Genomic DNA, 21,406 nt, shown 5'->3' on the forward strand with positions numbered 1-21,406 from the left:
AGTATTTTCAAAGCCAGATGGAAAAAGCTAGAACTGTGGCAGGAGAAAGACAGGATTGGGGAAAATAACAGACAGCATCTTCTCAGAAAAAGAGGGAGGTGGCCAAGGAAATTATGCAATCACAATAGTAACCCTTTGTTTACACAGTTATTATAGACACATATAGCAGCAAGTTAGAGTCAAAGGATGAATGTCTTTCTTCAAAGAGAATCTCCCTTTATTATTTTTTAAAATAGGCCTAATCTCTACCCATCATGTAAACACTCCATTTGAGTGTTAGCTTAAAATATCATCAGGGGATTCAGTGTCTTTTCCTAGAGGAAATAAAATACTATCAAGCAGATAACTATGGTGCAGCTCTGTAGGAGCAAGTAGGAAAAAAAAAGATAAAACAATCAAATCAAAATGTCTGCCAGCAGACAGGGAAATTTACAAAGTAGTATCCATTTTGCTTGTTTAGAGAGGTCTGAAAATTGAGGAAACATTATTAGTGTTACTGTGAAATTCACAATAATATTTATGGGTTGTCCATCAAAGACCAATAGAGGGTCACCTCTCAAAGCCAGGAAAACATGGGCTGTCAGAAAATTCTGAGCAAATATGCCATTAAACCCCATCAAGACTGTGAGAAGCCATTCAATAAGAACCTTACACTGGCTGCGAACAAATTCATTAAAAGAGTGCGCTCAAAGTTGACACAAACAGCAATCCTTAAAAAAAAAAAAGAAAATTAATAGTCCATGTCACATGCGCCAGTAAGGAAGCACAGAACAATACCAAATCACGCAATGTGTGCACTTACTGGATAAGTGTCCTCTGGTATTTATGTCTAATTGATATTAACCTTTATTTCAACAAGCACATTTATTTCTTTGATCAATTGCTTTTACTTCTCATTTGTTTGACCAAATCTGAAAGCGTTAGTAATTTGGTCAAATTACAATTCTAAAATATCAACTAATTCAGCCACCATAGAAGAGCCATATTTTCTCTGATCTTGCTTCCTCTTTTATCCCTAGCTATTATTAATATATCAGTTCTCTGGGGCACTAAATTATTTGATACAAAAAGTATTCTACTGATATTACACACTTAAGGTTTCTAAATCTTAACTGCAAAAAACAAAAAAAACCCAAAAACTGTCCTTAAGTGTAAGTTTGTGGAAATTGCATGCAACAGCTCACCCAACATATGACATTTGTGCTGCTGTAAACAACATGTGCAAGTTATTTTTTTAAATAAAAGCCAGCAGCTGTTTTGCTAATTTTTTTATTGTGCAACATACATTGCCAACTTACATGTATCATTTTTGTTGTTAGCTTTTAAGCTTTGCAATTCTGCAAAAAAAATGGAAAAGTATATAAACTTATATAGCACAATGCAGCACAAAACAAATGCCACAAGCTGTAGATTTTCACCTTACAGATATTCACTTATCTAACAGCTAATAAGGATTTTAGTAACTATCAGGTGTGGCAAAATAAGAAATCTCCTGCTGTAAAGACATATCAAAATATGCCAGAATTTTTTTAAAATGTTTAAAGACATCCTGCTGGCATGCTCTCTCATTTATATGGACAGAATTAAATTTCTCAATTTGCAATTGAAATTTAGGCATTTCCAAAAACTGCACTTTGATGAAAGGAAGACTTTGAACATAAACATAAATCTAACACTCTTGGTATTATTTGTATCAGAATGTAAGTTGAGCTCAGATTTCAAAATTCTTTTTATAAATACTTCTTGTCCTTCCAAATTTAGGCCCTGCTTGAATTTGTGCAAATGATTCTTTAAGCTGTCACTGCTGTTTTCACAGCAAAGTTTTTCTCTCCAAAGTAAATTAAAAATTTGCATTTTTTTCTTAAATAAAAGTTTAATGACATTTTGTTACAGCTAAATCTTCTCCCGAACTGGGACTGTCAAGATACCTAGAAAATCACAACACATAATTAAACAAATGTGTATTAAACATATTAAATGATTTATTGCAACTGACTGAAAATATAAGTCTTGAACTTTAAGACAGTGGTAAAGTAGCAGCTGAGCTACTTGGAAAACTGTGGTAGCAACAGGCTTGGCAGGATTCAATTTTTTAAAATAATTTCAGTGCATAATATTGATGTTTCTTTTTAAGCATTGTTTTAGATTTTATTGATTTAAATTTTCTCAGTTGCATGAAATTATGGGTTTAACCATTTTCCCCGTTTTTAAACATTTTAAATTTTCACAGTTGTTGGAAATTATGCGCTGGGGGAAGTCAGAATTATTTAAGCCTTATAAACTGTTAAAGCATAATTTGTCAACATCATATGTGAAAATATACAAATTAAATATTCTTATATCAACATATCACTTATTTTTACTAATCAATTGCTAGTCCATTTGCAATAAGCCTAATTCAGAAGTCTAAATCACTGGGTTTTGAGTCCAATAAGTTCTCAAGTAGTGTTTTTCTTACTTTGCCTCTCAGTAAATTTCAATTATCATTGACAAGACATTTTATTTTCATCAGGTTTGTGTGTAAACAATGAAATAAACATTTACCGATAAACTAATCCTTCTTCCAAGCCTACTTACAATGTGAAAGAAACATTTATGAGTTAAATTACATTTTCTTTTGTACTAATAATGCAATATATCAGTCAACTATTGCTTTATAAATTCTTCTTTCAAGTCGCCTGCCTTGTTACAAATTATTAGTGAAATATCATTGTCAAGTGCATAAATTATCAGGAAGGTAAATGAGAATCAGATTATGAGTTGCCATTTGACTTAGTTGTGTCCACCTAGGTTGCTGCCAACAGTTTGTTTACACTGTGATAAACGAGTCGCGTTCATTTTTATTTTACACCAGTGATATAAGCCAGTTGCAGATACAGTTGCACAGAAGAGCTTTAATGCAAGATGTACGTTATTGCATAATGCCCCTGGTTTCCAACAGAACTACTATGAAGTGCCAGATACTTCCCTTCAATTGTGTAGCCTGGAGTTGAGCAAAGAACCCAAAATGGTGCAATGTCTGATTTTCCCTTTATATCGAGCCTACCAAAAGCTTCTTCACATTAATATCATGTAGTTCTCTCACTGCAGATAATACATGGGCCTATCAGATCAAACCTGGGGAGCACTCACTATGCAGCTCTTCCTGTGGGAAAGGAGGTTTGGGGGACAGAGTCAAATTAAAAATGTAAAATCTAGTCCATTAAGTGAAAAGAAGTTTCAAGGACTGCACCTGCTCCTAAGCCCCACCGACAATTTATGATTTTATACTCATCTTTTTGCTATGTAAAAGGTTTCTCCCCAGCCACTACTGTGGGAAAGACCCACACAAATAACAGGAAAAACTGATTAACTAATTGACTGTAAATATGGGAAACAGACTATGTATAAAGAATCATCAAATGCACAAAGCAAATAAAGAGAAAAGATCAAAAGAAAAGATATTTTCACTGATCTTTCAGTAACAGCAATCTTGGGCATTACTTACAATAGCAGCAGGCAAAACAGTCTCAGACGGAAGTGTACTTAAGTCAACTCAGTCCTTTCTGTACTCCCTAGCGGCTGAATAATGGCCATTATTTCCCAAGGAGGAATGCAGTGGGGGAACCCCATTCCCTCTAAACAGATACTCCCAAGCCTACAGAAGCAATCTCTACAATTCCATAGGCTTCTCAGAATTTGATACATTTTCCTTTCTCCAAAAGAAACATGAATTAGGGACTCTGACATTTCCTGACTATTTTTGCCCCCTGCCCAAGTTTTCCAGAGCATGGGAAGATTTAGGTGGCAGTTACCAAGCTATTGCATAAAAGACCTGATCTAAAGTCCACTGAAGTCAATGGTCCCCAATATGCAGTATTTCCTGGTAGCTATGAAGCTAACTTGTTTCACTTCTGTGCATTTTAAGTTCTATACAGTTTTTAAAAATCAAGATGACTTTTTTGTGAAAAATAGTAATCAGCCAAAATGTGGCTGTCAACCACTATATTCAGGAGACAGCTTGCAGCCTATGTCCACTTGTATTAATAATCTGTAAAATACATTATTTTTAAAAGGTAAATATTTCTGTATATATCAGCTCATCAAAAGGATTTTATTTGAAGTGATTGCTCACCCCGAAATAAATATAATTACACGAATATAAGAGATTGCACAGACACACCACATGGTTTAAACTTTCTTTAGAGTCTTTTGGACAAAAAATAACCATTCCATGATGGTGGTTTTTCAATGACAATACACATTTTAAGTAACCTACCTGAATAGTCTCAACAAAGGTATCCAAAAATTTAATAGGAATTTAAAATTTAGTTCTTATACAACATAATACTTGCTTTCATACATGAAATATTCTTGCTGACCTTTCAGAAATCAAATTTCAAAGGACTTTAAAGCATTCATTAATTTATCCATAATAGAGATTTTATAACAGATACTTGTGATCTGAAACAAAAATTTAGCATGATTGATCTGCTTCTAAATTTGCATTAACCTTCCATTTCAAATCCATAAAACACTGCTACATTGGGGAATGTCATTGTATGAAAGTGATTCCGAAGTTGAATTCTTCGTGATGACTGGAGTAACAAATTGAGAAATTTTGCTAGAGAAGAGTTTAAAGGAAATGAAGGGATTTTACCATTTTATCTATAAATAAAGAAAAAAGTTTTGTTGCAGTCATTATTTTGGCAGATTCTATACAAGATTCTGTGATTAATTTTATTTAAACATAACTCTCATAATGATTTAAACTAAGGGTATGTAATAAAAATGGAGAGGATCAAAGGCTGACAGTTCTAATATAGAACTTGCACAATAATCACCTTTAACACTGACTAAACAAGGAATGACAAACAGGATTAGAAACTAGACATTTTTAAATGAAGAAACTTTGTTGCAGATTTTAACTGTTTTTCTAAGAAGGTCAGTTTTAACTTTCAGTATGCAATTCAATACTTTATCTGCAACATGTAGTATAAAGTGTACAAGTCATCACAGCAAAATTTACATAATAATTGGCTTTGGCTATGGTCTTATATAGACCTATTTACAAATCTGGGATAAGTAAACATCTGTTTACCTTTAAGTTCTATACATATGTTCAAACTTTAAACCTGTTTCAAATCAAATCCTGCAAGATAAAAGTCTTAAATATACATCTTAAACCATTACTGTACTGCAGCATGTGTATATATATTAATATTCCCATGGACCTGTTAAATTCTCCATTGATAGCTATGCACCACATGGAAGATTTTAGAAAAAAATCAAAGATATTCTCCAACTCCTTTGTTTCCAGAATTAACACCTTGGTGCCAGTGACTTTGGATTGCCATAAGCGGCTATTAGACTGGGAAAAATGTAGCTCCTGGTGCAAAAAGGACTGATGTGCCTCAAAGTGGTCCAAAATTTGGGGTGCAACTTATCCTCTTATTAAGAGAGGGATACCTTTTTACATAAATATAGTTGAGTAACTGCAAGTATTTTTGTCATCTCCAATAATCAAGCTCTACATGCCTCCCTACCTCGTTCTTTGGAATTTGTGTCATGAATGCACACCCCAAATATTGTATAAATTTTGGTTAGAAATCTTAATTAATTTGCAGTGGTGGTTCCTCACATGCCCATTGTCAACAGATTGTGCTCTTTGACAAACTGACCCCAATACCGAAGAGTTAATATTGTTGTTGCACTCCTGAAACAACTCAAGAGTATAGCTAGTGTTTATGAGTCCAACAGTTTGTTTTACAATTCTACAACTGAGATAGAATAATTTTTCTCCAGTTTAAAACCTACCTCAGAACCAATATGAATAAAGAGGACAGTTATTCCCGTGACTCCTACAATTTCCAAAGCACTGTTTAGTTCATAATTAAATTTAAAAGAAAAACGATGTACATCTGCAAACAAGTACACAACTTTTTACAAAAGGCCTCTTTGTGATAAATTATCTAAAATATAGAGTTCTCATTTTCCTTAAAGTGCTATCATCATCAATATTGATTCAAAACCATCTATTGTTTCAAGAGGTCTTTTAGTACAGCACCAGCACTGGCATCAGGCAGCACTGGCAGTGGTGTAAAAGTAGGCAAGGCATCAGAAATAGGTTTCATAAGCAGATGCCCCGATCCACCTGCTCCAAGAGAAGTGGGGGTGATGAGGGGCACTGCTGCAGATCGGGGTGCCAAGAATGGATTCACATCTGGTCTTCTACTGGTTCCTGAGCCTGTAGTTTCTGAGATTTAAAAAAAACAAAAACAAAAAACAAACAAACAAAACAAAAACAAAAAAAATCACGTTAGAAAACATTCACGATCCACCAATTTTCAACACATATGTGTAGAAAGCAGCTGGCTTTCAACTGGCTCCTCCTCCTCCATTGCATCAAATTGAATCTTCTTGCCCTACACTTCAAGGCCTTTCACAACTCTGCATCCTCTCAACTTATCTGCTTTATTATTACATCCCAATGGTAAAATTATACCAGCTTTGATTGCCCATGTATCAACTTCTCACAATCTGCCCCTCTTATACAAAACTCCTGCCCATACTAGCTTGTGTTCAAGTAATTTCAAATTCAGTATAAAAATTCTCTCAGTCCCAGATAAAACTAGGGCCCTACCAAATTCATAGCTATGAAAAATGTATCACGGACTGTGAAATCTGATCTCCCCCATGAAATCTGTCGAGTGGAGTGGAGTGGCAGGGCTGGGGGCTCCTACTGTGCATCAGGCTCCAGCTGCTAGTCCCAGCTGGGCTGGGGAGGGATGAGACCACTCCTGGGGCTGGGTCAGACCCACCTCCGGGAACCCCCCCAGCCGCAGGAAGCTCCATGGCTGCTGGCTGGGAGCCCAGCTCTGAAAGCAGCACCATCACCAGCAGTAGCACAGACGTGAGGGTGGCATGGTATGGAACTGCCACCCTTTCTTCTGCGTCCCCGCCAGTAGCGGTACAGAAGCGAGGGTGGCAATACCGCGAGGCCCCCTACAATAGTACACCACACCATGCCACCTTTCCTTCTGTGCTGCTGCTGGCGGCGGCACTGCCTGCAGAGCTGGGGGCCCAGCCAGCAGCCGCTGCTTTCCAGCTGCCCAGCTCTGAAAGCAGTGCCACCACGAGTAGTGCAGAAGTAAGGGTGGAAATAACGCGAGCGCTCTCCTCCTCCCCCGCCCAATAAATAGCCTTGCGACCCCACCCATGATCCGCTTTTGTGTCAGGATCCCCAAGGTTACAATACTTACATTTCAGATTTAAATATCTGAAACCGTGACGTTTATGATTTTTAAAATCCTATGACCCTGAAATTGACCAAAATGGACTGTGAATTTGGTAGGGCCCTAGATATAACCTATGTTTTTCTTTTGAGTTCAAATATCAGAAGAGGAAGCAGACAAAAATAATCAGGTTTATAGTGGAAACTAAGTTGCTACTGCCACTCCATAATAATTCAATAGGTTTTTTTTTTTTTTTTTTTAAAAAGAAGATCTTTTACCACACAACTGGCTCAAACTCCTATAAATACAGCAAGGCTACTCAAGTCCTTTTGCATTGGTATGGGATTTACATCCTTATCTTATGCTTCTTCCATATGGTTTATCTCTAGCAACTGAAAACTTAGATACCAAAACAATTAAGGGATATAGGATGGGTGTCTCGTTTTATAAGGGAACAATATGGTTCCTGAATGAATAAAGTACCTCAGAACTTAGGTCTTCCATACGATGAAAATGGGCTTTTGCCAAATAAAATAGGGTACCCTGCCTATTATAAATGACAAGAGTACAAAGAAATATGAGACCTAATTTAGCTTTACTGAAAATATTACTTTCAGAGATAAGCTGGTAGGACAAATTGGAAATTCATTCTTTATGTTTCTCCAATTTACTTGTAGCATGAAACAGTTATTTAAAACTTAATATTGCAGCTTACAGTTGTTGAAGTTTTAATTTAAAAAGGTTCTATGATCAGCAACAGTTGGCATCTAAAGATGAAGTCCTAAAAAGCATATTAAAAAAAAATCATTCCATATGCAAAACTCTGATTAATTAAATTAAGGACTTGATCCTACAAGGTGCTGAGGATCCTAAACATATATAACTCAGCAGCATGTGCTCAGTGTCTTACAGGATCAGAATCTAAAGGAAAGTCAATTGATATTTTTGCACATACCTGCTAGGAAGTATTTCAAGCACAGGCATAATTGTTCAAGTATTCTGACTTTACCAACGTGGAGAACAAATTAGAGATCCTTTCTCAGATCAAAAATCAATCTCAGATTGTTTAAAAATGTGAGCTAATCTGCTAGTTTTAGCCTAATACTTAGGAAGTGAACTGGTGTTACACATCACAAACCACCACAAGCTTGGCGTTGTTAGCTCTATGAGACCCAGGCTGAACAGCAGGGATGCTCCAAATCAGGACTAGAGCACAGACATAACCACATGCAGGGAAGATTAACCACCATCTGTCTGGCTCTAGTGCTGGCTCTCACCATCAAAAGCAATATATTCACTCAGAGATTAAGGGGACTTTTGGGGGGATGGGGGAAGGGAGAAACAGAATTTCAAAGTGGTCTAAAGGAGCTAGGAGCTTAACTCCCATATGCCCTTTAGAATATCCAATCAGAATGAAAGGACGGAAGGATGGACGGACACACACACAGAGTCTCTCCCTCTCCCTTTAAAGTTTAACACAGAACTTCAAAATTTTCCACCAAGATATGCTGTTACCTGTAAGGCTGCTGGATCTGGTACTGTTAGGATTACAAATTCCTGTTGCTCCTAAAGGTTTCATGTCGTGAACAGAGAGTGTGGGTAGGGGAAGGTTTGGACGTGATTCTGTTTCGAGGAACTTCACAAACAGTTCTGAAAAGGACTAGAAAGAACATGCCCACTAATTAGAACATTTTCAATAATTTTATGGGTACACTAAGGAACATAATTTTCTTTAATTAGTAACTGCTTCGGGGCCAGGATTTAGAAAGTATGACTGGTCCCGAAAAGATTTTTACTGGGCTACTAGAATTTTTCTAGTCCTAAGGTCACGAGAAATCAGACCTTAACATGTGGTGATCATGGAATTTATTTAAAAAATTATCAGTTAACCTTCAGTGACACAGCAAAAATATAATTTAAAACTTTAATAATTTCAAAGGTAACATTTGTACCTCCACCATCAAAGTCTGATTGTTTCTTGAATCCCATGCTGCTACTGACATCATAAGCAGAAGAACATGGACACAGGAACATTGTCACTCAAGTTACAACAGCTTAATAAAGAGGAGAAAATGCCAGATTTTTTTTTTTAAAAGGCCATTACTTTCTCCACTTTGTTTACCTGAGACACTATGCCATGGCAATGGGAACAGGAACTGTTTATGATGTCAGCAAGAGCATCAGACTCAGACTTTGCTAGGAGAACAAGCACTGCAGATACAAAATTATTAACTTTCCTCTTTATGCCTGTGAAGCTACTGAGTCAATTTTTATAATTAGCAAACACACTAGAAAAAACATTTTCTAAATTAAATTAATTGACATCTATACCTTAAAAATCACAACTCTGGCTGGTGACTTACTTTACTACTCCACTTCATTGCTTGGGTCATTTTAGTAGCCAGTATCCTCCCATAACCTTACAGTTAGAGATTAATGCTTTACATCAATTCTCCAACATTTTTATTCTGTGGAACAGTGAACAAAAAACAACCCGAAAAACATCCCATTCTGCCGACCACCAAGGCCGGCTCCATTCTACTGTGTCAGAATCACCACTTTATACAACTTGAAAAGTGGCTGCTTTCTCAAGAACTTCTGAACCTAAGACCAATGATGTACAGCACAGAAAAGCTAGGAATTCCAGTTAAATTTCGAGTTAAAATTGAAAGGACGGTGGGGGGGCACTTGGGGAAAGGGAAGGACAAAATTGTAATCAAAGTATGATTTCATGGTCTGATATCCTGCAGCCTGCTGAAAAAACTCCCAGCTTTCAAACATATTTAGCCTCTAACTCTGAAGGTCCACACAATAAAGGTCCCTGGTGGACAATGGTGTCATCAGTCCCTAGAAGAGCTGTAATATTTTGGTAGTAGCCCAGCACTTAGCACGGACCTCAGGCCAATATGATTTTTAACCTTCTATTTATTACTCATTTAAAAAAAGGTTGGAAAACAAAGTAGTTGCACTAACCACGCAAGTAATTCAAGATCTGTTATCAATAAAACCAACATTAAATCAAGACCAAAATACCAAAACTAAAAATGTTAGCATTTATATGTAACTGTCATGGTTTTTGCATTAAAATGCAGAGAACTGTATAATTAATCCTTACGCTACTGAAAACCGATTGATTAGTTGGTCTTATAGGTGTGCTCGGGACACTCTTTGATCCAGCTCCTCCTCCACCGAGCCAACCAGTCACCCATCTTGTAACACCTTTTTGGTCTTCAGACAATAACTAGAGAGAATTTTTTTAAAAAAAGAGAAATGCTGAAACAAAGAAAAAACAGCAAAACCAACCAACAAAAAGCAAACAAAACAATCAGCTTATGGCCTGGCTCCCTTACATTTGCTCACAAATGGCAAAGGGAACTGATCCAGATCATCCTACTGATGAACAGCGAACCCTTATTTACTGACAAAAGCTTGAAAACTGTTCTCCACCTCTCTGAAATATCCTCCTGATCTAAAATCCTGTTATGCATAAAACCATTGTTTAAATAAGCCTGTATATATGAGTTAAACTAGTTTGACTAACTGAAGTAAACATTCTGAGACTGTCATATTACAGCTACTGTACTAGCAACCAAGTGAAGCTCTTTCCTTCCACTACATCAACATCCATCAGAGAAAATGACATCCTGCATCTATTATTCTATTAAAATCATCACAAGATCCAGTAGGATCAGCATGCCCCTCTTTAAGAATGAGCACAGATGAAAGGCCAAATTTTTTATTTTCCATAAACATTGCTTCGCCTTGACATTTAACGTAGCAGCAGAAAACAACAACATTCTGTTTTACTAACATCACAAATATATGTCAAATGAAAGAGGAAGTCTAGTTTTTAATGCAGTATTACCTGATCTAGCTCTTCCTTTTTGATCCCCAAAATACTTCCCATTAACCTTAAGACTTCATGACGCTTATTCTTTGGAGTATGAAAATGCCCAATGAAGAGATTTCTCATCAAGACCCTACAAAAATGAAGAGAAAGAGCTAATTAATCCATTCAGCTTTTACAGAACTCAAGGCGTCAAAATATTAACATATTAATCCTTATTCCTGAAATGATTTCACATACTCTTTTCTAATTTATCATCATGATACACCAAAGTCAAAATGTATGATTCAAGAAATAAATGGGAACCTCACAAATTTCCTTTAAGCTCCCAAAACACTTCCTATACTGTGGGTTATAATTTGGAGACGCTTGCAAACGGCATTATCTACGGAGACTGAGGGAACAATAATTCACATGCTGAGGAAGTGATATATTTCATGGAGATGGAGCGAGAAAGAGAGACTGAAAATTCCACTGAAACTAAACTGAAGTTGCATGAGTTAGCTTTGACGTAAACTGGACAATCTGGTAAAACGTTCATTCGTTCGAGTAGGAAATCATCCCTGCCTACGATAGCATGTAAACAAGAAGCGAAGTACTGTCTTGAACCAGTCCTAAGGGAGGAAACAGTAGTGTGGCTATAGTTTTAATATCAATTCTAAGAGAGGGGAACCAAATGAGAGTCTGATATCCAGATGATACCAGCTATGTGAGAAGGCCCTATACAGATTACAATGTATATGCATTGAACTACAGATGGAAAGTAAAGAAATTAGAGTCAAACTAGAATTATAAATAAGCATCTATAATGCTAATTTTGTTTAGACAAACATTTTAATTTCAATTTTCAAAACTAATCTTTAAAATGACTGTACAATGGAAAATATCATGTATTCACTATTTTTTGAAAGATTTTATGCAGAAACCTAATTCTACACCACGACTACTATTCTTATGCTGTTATTGTAGTTTTAAGAAGGGATGTATAGGATGAAGAGCAAAGAAATTATAAATACACCAATTAAAGAGAGTCACTTACTTGTCCACTTTCCCTTCTGTGCTGTTTATAAGGTTCATTAGTTTGTTTTGTGCATCTTCTAACATTTCTTGTTTGAGCTCACCTAGAGAATTAATATGTAATTTCACTGTAAATTAACTAAAATAGAAGATTTTAAGATAATGTACACTTCAACGTCATATACACGTTTATGTTTTCAAATAAAATGCATCAATATTATTAAAATAAGCTTTTTTTTAAAATAAAGATGTATTTGGAAAGTGTTCACTTAATAAGGTATTTAATATTTTAATATGAGCTAAAATACCCAGCACATTCAGTGCAAAGTGAGCCAAAGCACAGACAGCAGCTCATTCAGTTAAAAAGCTCAGAATTGTGGGCATCAAAGTTTGGAGATCTGCGGAGTGCGCTTGAAGCTACCGAGAGAGATCATGGGGCATCTATTCTGACCTGCTGGATGTCCCTGCCAGTGAAATTTAACTGTTTGAAGAAAATTGCATTTGCAATGCTTTCAGCATCTGGATCCACATACTTGTGTGAACAGGTATTTTCACACATGAAATCTGTCTTCTGTCCCTCTCGGAGCCGGTTAACAACTGATCACTTAGAAGCCTGTGTGCAGCTTAAAGTATCCAAATACACGCCAGACATTGGAAAACTCAGCAAGGGCAAGGATCACACTAAATTGATAAGATCTGCATTTTAATTTAATTTTAAATGAAGCTTCTTAAATATTTTAAAAATCTTATTTACTTTACATACAACAATAGTTTAGTTATATATTATAGACTGATAGAAAGATACCTTCTAAAAACGTTAAAATGCATTATTGGCACGCGAAACCTTAAATTAGAGTGAATAAATGAAGACTCGGCACACCACTTCTGAAAGGTTGCCGACCCCTGAACTAAAAGGTATTTCCAGGGTAGTATCAGATGCTAAACGGTAGTGTTAAATGCTAAACTATGGTGGTTTCTTTTCCTATCATCATCCTGGCAAATCCCAAAGGAAAATGGCCTCTTTGCAGTTTGAACACCACCTGGATCAATCTTTGTCTAGTTTACATTTGTCACCAACATGCAGGATACGGGAATGGCCCTTTCAGAAGGTTTCATTAGTCAGTTTCACCTCAGTGGCAGAGAATCCCTTAGCCATTTCAGCTACATGGACAATTGCCTAGATTATACTGAAGCTGACCACCTTGACAAACACCCTCATGACATGAACGACCCTGGAGAGGTCTTCTCCCCTGACTAGGGTTAAAATGATTGCCAAGTTTGGATTTTGCAAGACATATTCCCTCAGGGTTACATTCACCCTAAAGCAAAGGGCAGGTACAAATATCTATGTACCACATATAAGACTTAACTGGGACACAGGAGCTTCGTGCAGAGCTTCTGTGGTAAAATGGATTTCACTCTCAAATAAACTAACACTAACAGAGACCAGGAGCTTTTCCTTCCCTTCCTCTGCAGAGTTGAGTGGCTATCATCTTCAATCCTGTAGGAAATGTCTGTCAAGTTAATCTACCCTTCCAGAAGGTTCCCCCACTCATGTGTATGTGTCAGAATTTCAAATTATACTTGTAAATTTTAAGTAAACTTTTTAAATTTAAATCCAATATTCTCTGTATTAAGAAGCTGACCATAAGATACGGACATCTACTAGCCCCAATCACTAAAATATGTAAGTAGAATTCCTATGAAGAACTATCAATAAGTAAATATGTATTTGCGGGATAACTTCATTTACCTTTTTTGTAACAAATCATCTGACATACATGGAAAAACACGTCACTCTAATTTCCACATGGCTTGTAATCCTTTGTAATATTCAGCCCACAATCATGTTGGCACAGTGGGGTTTTCTCAATTAACAGTAATAACTCCCATGCCACCCTCAGCAGGACTTTCTATATACATCAAAGAGCTTAGCTGTGAAACTGATATGTTCTAATGTATCCTGTTTGAGGACTCCAAGTATAACTGTAATAATTTTGCTTCACAAACTGAATTTTATAGAATACAGAGCGGAAGGAAAGTAACTAGTGTAATGCTGGGAAAATCATACTCTAGGGGCATAAGGATTAAGCTTTTTATTCAAAACAAAAACTGTTCTATACACTATTTATAGATTGATTGCTCTCTCTTTGCAATTGCACACACCCCTCTAATAATCAGATTTATTATTGTACATCAGTATCAATTACACTCTGAATACAAGGGTATATTGAGAAATCCCGCATATTAGCATTAACTTTGAGGGTGCGATGAGATCAGAAAACCATCCTGATGCGTAAAGTGCCAAAGAATGGCTGCTTAAATACAAAAACACACTTGAAAATTACAAAAGTTTTGCAAATCCTAGACATTAAAGGGCGTGGGGGAGAGAAAAATCACATTGATTTTAAAATCAAGGTTTTAAAGATATAAATTAGCATGTATATAAAATAACTTAATATGTGGGATTCCCCAAGACCAAAGTTTAAAGGAAGAAATTTTAAGAAAAGATGACAGCTCTGGGGGGCCTATATATGTTAGTTGATATGGTATGTTGTGTAGGTCTTTCAGAGAGCAACAGGGAAGAGAAAATAGTTTTAAAAAATGGGAAAATGTGATTAGAAAACCAAAAAATTGACAAGGAAACTCAGGAGCAGATGTAGTATCTGAAAGTACCTTTTAACAGCTCCCCTCCCTTTTTTAAAAAAAACTGATCATATTTCAACTTAATGATGTTGCTTTAGCCTACACTATTTTTCAACTGACCATCTCAAAATTTATTCCTCATAGTCAATACAAACATTACCAATACATTTTTAAAGTGAAAATATTCTTGCTAAATATATTATTCTACTTTTGCCAAAACATTTATTCTATCATGAGCTCATTAAGGGTCACTTTAATGGCTATATTCCATCATAAGTTTAAAAAGGGTCAATCTACTCTCATTTGTAGAGTGAATAAACAGTTTTCTAATCAGTCCACATCTCAGAAATATATTTCCTTCTAAAGTATTGTGACATCACAAGTATAATTTCACAGTTGAATACAATTTAATCATTTACTTCATGGGTATGAAAAGAGTGCATAGCAGACGAGACCGGAGACAAAATTCAGCATGGATTGCTGTAAATGAGACATTTATGACAGTCTCCAATAATTTGTTAACCATTTATGGCAAATCAAAAAACTGCATCTGGTACGTCTTATATTTTCCCATTAAATATCAGTTCTACTGCCAAAAAAATCCATAAAGAAATTCTTCAAAAGATTTGGCCAAAAAAGCTGCGTCTGGGAATGTATCTGGCCCATTTTCAACAGGACATCATATGTTGTCTTGAATATATAACATGTTAAAAACCTGAGAGCCTTTTCTGAGAAAAAAAAAATCTACTATTTGATAGATACTTGTAACCAAGTGAAATGTTGTTTCCCTTATGCATCAAGTTTTTAAATTAAACTGCTTACATCACATTAAGCAAGACAAGGTAGGTGAGGTAGTGTCTTCAATTGGAGCAACTTCTGTGGGTGGACGAGACAAGCTTTTGAGTTACACAGAGCTCTTCCTGAGATCTGAATATTTCCTCATTCACCTTGTCTCTCATATCCTGGGACAAAGATGGCTAAAACAACACTGCAAATATCACATTATTGTTTTAAACCATACTAAGATCCAACCTTACCTCTAAGTTCAAACCTACTGAGGCCTACCAACCTTCCCACCATCACAATCACCAAATGCAAAAATATGGGACTCAGTTCACTCTGGCATGAGCACACCCTCTCACAAAAGAGATGGAGTTTTGTCTGCTTACACCAAGGTTCAATTTAGTCCTTGGTGTCAGGAAGAGTTTCACAGGAAACGACTATACTGAAACCAAGCTATACAGATGGTTCAACTCACTAAAAAAGATAACTAGCTGCACATTCATGTCGCGGCTTGATGTTTAATTTACGTTGTAGAAGTCATATGTGAACTAGGGAAAATACCCCAAACTTTGCCCATGGGAAGCCAAAGTTTTGCACACACAACTGGAATTTGAGTAAACACTCATTCAATCAACTAGTAAGAGTCACAGCTTTTCTGGAGAATTGTTGCTGAAACAGTTGAGAGTTGCCAAATTACTTTGCACCCTTACTTCCTCTCTGACCCCAAGCTTTCCTATCTGTTTGCTTTAAAAGGAAAAGTTTGTTTTAAGAGACAAGAATGAGTTGATCAATGCAGATGAGGAACAAAAAAATAAAAACACCAAAAAAGTTTTAAAATGAACGGTAGGAATCAGATGAATATGTTCATTGCTCAACAGCAGAAGCTACCATTACAGGGGGCAATGAGACACTCTGGGCTCCTTTCCCCAGGGAAAGAAGGATCCCTCAATAATTTCCCTTTGACAGGGGGAAGAGAATGAACAGAAACCAAGAGCTGCTAGTGACTGCAGGGCACAAGTGACCCTTTGCCATCCCCTCATCTTCAGACACTAATTAACATGGACACCTTCTGGCTCTCTTCCTACTCCCAGATCCTCATATCAAGCCTGAATCCATGCAGTGGACTGGGTAGGTTGAAAGCAAGGCATGCAAGTGGAGTAATGGCAAAGTAGGTTGGACTAGGTCACCTAAATGGGGGGCAGAAGGAGGGATAGTCAGGAGAGCGAAGGAGAAGAGAAGGAAAAGGTAACAAGACAGGTGCAGAACATCCCCTCATGCCTGGAAAAAAGGGTTTAAAACTTGGCTAGATTATTTAACAAGCTCAGTACTCTTAATTATTTGTGGGTATTTCAGATCACAAAACCACCATAAAATGTGAGGCAATAGCATAACTGTAAATCTTGCCTCAAGAAAGGAACATGACTAAATTAGAAGAGATAACAAGTCAGGACTGGGTTATATTGACAGAACTGTGTAGGAGAGCTAGCACAACGTTTGATGCTCTCAGACCACTCTGATGACAACTACAATGAATTCAACAATAAAAATAAAACAAATCCAAAGTTCTCCATATAGCCATTATTTGAATTGCATCAAAGGCATCTGTTTTAAAACTAATATTCTCGCAATCTAACCTTACTGATGTTTGCCATATACAAATACCTAAATTTTCACAACTAAGTTTTCACTTTGTGAACTTGAGACTGTATCATACAATGTGCGGATACAGATATGAAAAAGCAGAGCTGATCATTTTTACTAAAATGTTACTGTGCCTTTAAGGTTTCCTAACATTGTTTTAATGTTAAAACTCTATGTCAATGAATCATTAATCTCCAGCTTGTTTATGAAAGAAAAAGCCACACAACTCTTCTTTATATGATTCATGTCTAAGTGCAGTCATAAAGCAAAAACCATTTATCTTTTTCAAAATTGTTTCTCCTGGCAAACTTCTTCACTGTCTGGCCAAGTTGCGTCTTAAAAATAAAGTACACTATAACAACATTTATCAACATTCTTAGATTAAGTACTCTAAATATGTCCAAGGCATCTTTCTAAACAATAGGGCAATCAAGAATCTTGCATTCCAAAACAGGTGAAATCAGACCCGAAAATATAGTCTTTAAACTAATCTCTGATACAGACACGTAACTCCCATTGATGTCAATGTGTATGTGAGGTGATCGGACGCTTTATTATGAAGATTAAAAAAACAAGCAGAAAGTATGAATATAAATTGTTTTTTGCCTACTGCCACACAGATGTCAAAAAGTTTTTAAGAAATTGTTGCCATAACACTTCATATCCTTTTTCCACTATAATGTCCATCACTACCTTTCTGTATGCCCCTCCATCCAATCTCACCTCTGCTGGTGCAACTTCTGCTAGCTGGAACATCTTCTACTTCTCTGCCTCACTGCCTCTTCAACTCATTTCAAATCTCAGCCAAACACATCTTCATCCCTTGTCTCTAAACTTACCTTTCATTTTTCTTCTGCTGTTACTAACTTTGTAACTATTTAATTCAGACCAAAACTTCCAAATACAATTTATTTCAAAGACACAGTATTTTTTAAAACAGGATAGAAACACAGACCCAGGATTATAAACACAACAGAAAAACAGTGAACGTTCAAGAAAAAGCTGAAGTTCCAGGAGAGAGCTATTTGCATCCCTATATTTTATTATAGTTAAGATATTTTTATGGCACTCATCACGGTCCTATCTGAGCACCTTAGAAACATGCTTTTAAAGAAGGTGACAAAACTAACTCAAGGGCACAGGTATCTTAGAAAGAAGTCTGAATACAAAAGGCTTCTCCTGATAGGAGATCATGAATAAAAACTATAAACTTCCTTCAAATAATCAGTTTAAGAAAAAATTAAAGATCTTCAAGGATGGCACAAATCTGCTCTTTTACTTCACAGAAGAAAAAAAGGGAATTTCCCATATTGTAACTGGAGTTCTTCAATATGCATGGCTGTTACTTGTATTCTACTGTGGGGTATGCATACACTCTACACACCTGGGACTGAAGAATTTGCAAGCAGTGTTCATTGGTCCATGCCTATGTCTTTGCTCTCCTTGTGCTTTGTAACAATGTGTAACAATGATATAAGGCAGTGGTTCTCAAACTATGGATTGGGACCCCAAAGTGGGTCGTGACCCTGTTTTAATGGGGTCATCAAAGCTGGTGTTAGACTTGCTGGGGCCTGTGGCTGAAGCTGAAGCCTGAGCCCCACTGCTCAGGGCCGAAGCCAGAGGGATTCAGCCCTGGGTGGCGGGTCTCAGGTTACAGGCCCCCCACCTGGGGCTGAAGCCCTTTGCATGGAACAGTAGGGCTTTGGCTTTGCCCCCACCCTGGGTGGCGGGGCTCAGGCTTTGCCCGCCCCCCCCTCCCCCGCCCCGGGGTCATGTAGTAATTTTTGTTATCAGAAGCGGGCGGCGGTGCAATGAAGTGTGAGAACTCCGTAAGGGATGGTGCAGACCAATCACCTCTGGTTCTTTCTCTACTGCAAATCGTTTAAAGATCTGAAGCAGAGGGGAAGAAAGGTGGGTTGTGCAACGTAGTTGGGGACCACAGATCTCAAAGAATTCCAGTGACAGTAAGGTAACTTTCTTTTCTTCTCCGAGTGCTCATCCCTGTTTGTATTCCGCTGTGGATGATTCACAAGCAATACTGAGGTAGGAAGAGGGTGCAAAGCTACAAGCAGTTTAGATGCTTGTAGGATTGCCACCCCAAAGAATTAATCATCTGTGGAGGCTTGAATGAGGGTGTGGTACCTCATGAAAGTATGGCTAGAGTTCCACATTGCTGCTTTGCAAAAGTAAGGAAGGACACCTCATGAAGTGACTACTGAGGCTGCTTTTGTAGGAAGGGAGATACAACCCAAGATGCACTCAGGGATTCTTTGGGAGAATAAAGCTTGCCCTCTGGTTCATTCTGCTATAGAAACAAATAATCCAGGTGGCATTCTGATACTTTTTATTCTTTGCAGGTAAAATGCTAATGCATGTCTCACATCGAGGGAATGAAGTCGGGTCTCTTCATTGGTGATATGAGGCTTCAGAAAAAAACCGAAGGTAAGTATCGCCTGATTTCCGTAGAAATCTGAAACCACTTTAGGGGTGAATTTTATGTGCAGCCATAGCGAGACTGTCTTTGTGAAATACTGCATATGGTGGATCAGCCATCAGGGCCCTGAGTTCACCTACTCTTCTAGCAGAAGTGATGGGCAACCAGGAAGGCAACTTTTATGGACAAGCGGGACATGGCTAGCGGCCCAAATAGCCTAGTCCAGGGGTAGTCAACAGGCAGACTATGGGCCAAATTCAGACCGCTAGATGCTTTTGAATGGACTACAAAATCTTTTTATTTACTTATGATCATTATTGTTATTATTTTTGTATTATTTTCTCTGGAATTTGGACCTTGACTATACCTTAACCAATAAATTTGGACCTTGATTAAAAAATAATTGATTACCCCTGGCCTAGTCAATGTCGAGAATATGAAGATGAGTTCCCATTGTGGGGTTGGATTCATCACTGGTGGGAGGGTTCTAATCAGACCCTTGATGTCACCAGGTGAATGAAAAAATGAACAGCTTTCAATAGCCTGGGCCATTTGAGAGCAATGAGAATGACTAGCGCTCTGTCCTGTCGGATCTTTCACAGAACCTGAGGTAATAGCAGAATGGGAGGAAAGCATACCTCAGGTGGCCTGTCCAAGACAACAGGAGAGCATTTCCTTCAGAGCTGCATCCCTGAAGTCTCTTGGAACAGAATGTGTCACACTTCCTGCTCACCTGGGATGCAAACATCTCAAGGAGGGGTTCCCCTCTGAGTAAAGATGTTGTTCACCACTGAGTCATATAGTCCCCATTCATGATCAGTGGCAAAATGTCTGGTGAGGCTGTCTGCCAGTGAATTGTGGGCACCTAGTAGGACAGCATAATGTGCTTCTCAATACACCAATTCCGTAAGTTGACCGATTCTATGCATGGTGGGTGGATTTTGCCCCTCTCTGCTTGTTTACATAGAACATTGTCATAATTTTGTCTGACATTATCAGGATATATCAGGATCATATGAGTGGTAAGAGTGCCATGCAGGCTTCAGACTGCTTTTAGTTCCAGGAAATTTATGTGCATTCTAGTTTCCCGAAGTGTTCAAGTGCCTTGTACTCTGTGATCATCTCTATGAACTCCCCAGCCTAGCAGGAGAGTATCTGTAATTATTGTTTTGTGTTGCTCTATGCATACACATTGAGGAACTCTCCGCCATGGCAGCGAAGCCTTCCGTGAGGGTATATATACTGTTCAGAGTTAAGCTTGTAGGCAACGGAACTGTAGTCTGGCAAACAGCATCACATCACATAAGTACATGATGCCATGTGCTCTAGAAGAGTGAGGTATACCCAAATTGATGTCTGAGGGTTGCACATGACTTGGTCTATCAGATCAATTGTGGCATGGAATCTGACTGTAACAAAATAAGCCCTTGCCCTGACCGAGTCCAGAGTTACTTCTCTATGTTCTATGGACTGTGCCGGGGTCAGAGTAAATTTTTCCAAATTCAGGCAGATACCCAGGAATGTTAAGATATAGAGCAGCAATGGAGTTGAAGCCAGGACTTCTGGCATCACCTGTGTGACAAAATGGGGATTTCCCCTTGTTATGGTGTATGTGAGTCTTACTATTGAGCCTATGAGTTTTACTGTTTTGAATGAATACTGTGTGTGCCTCAGTTTCTCTGTGTGCTGCACCAATACTTTGTGGTAGGAATAGGGGTGAGTGACTTTGGCTGAGACCTCTGGGGCAAGTGAGGCTGCTCTAGCTGCCTGCACATATGCTATGACTGGTGCCCTTCGTAACCCGAGACCCAGGAAGGGGATGCA

At 37.6% G+C, this 21,406-nt stretch overlaps 1 protein-coding gene across 2 annotated transcripts in view; it reads right to left on the reverse strand.

Moving 5' to 3' along the window:
* Positions 1–1,253: 1,253 nt before the first annotated feature.
* TRIP11 (thyroid hormone receptor interactor 11) overlaps positions 1,254–21,406 on the reverse strand; it is a 68,513-nt gene continuing 48,360 nt past the window's right edge. For both annotated transcript variants that reach the window (XM_048853340.2, XM_048853342.2), the window contains 5 exons: positions 12,101–12,182; positions 11,080–11,194; positions 10,330–10,455; positions 8,730–8,874; positions 1,254–6,235 (listed from right to left, as the gene is read on the reverse strand). In XM_048853340.2, coding sequence (XP_048709297.2) covers positions 6,015–6,235; positions 8,730–8,874; positions 10,330–10,455; positions 11,080–11,194; positions 12,101–12,182 — 689 coding nt within the window. In that variant the 3' untranslated portion in view covers positions 1,254–6,014. The remainder of the gene's footprint in view (positions 6,236–8,729; positions 8,875–10,329; positions 10,456–11,079; positions 11,195–12,100; positions 12,183–21,406) is intronic.

The sequence above is a fragment of the Caretta caretta genome, chromosome 6, assembly GCF_965140235.1.
Source record: "Caretta caretta isolate rCarCar2 chromosome 6, rCarCar1.hap1, whole genome shotgun sequence".
NCBI lineage: Eukaryota > Metazoa > Chordata > Testudines > Cheloniidae > Caretta > Caretta caretta.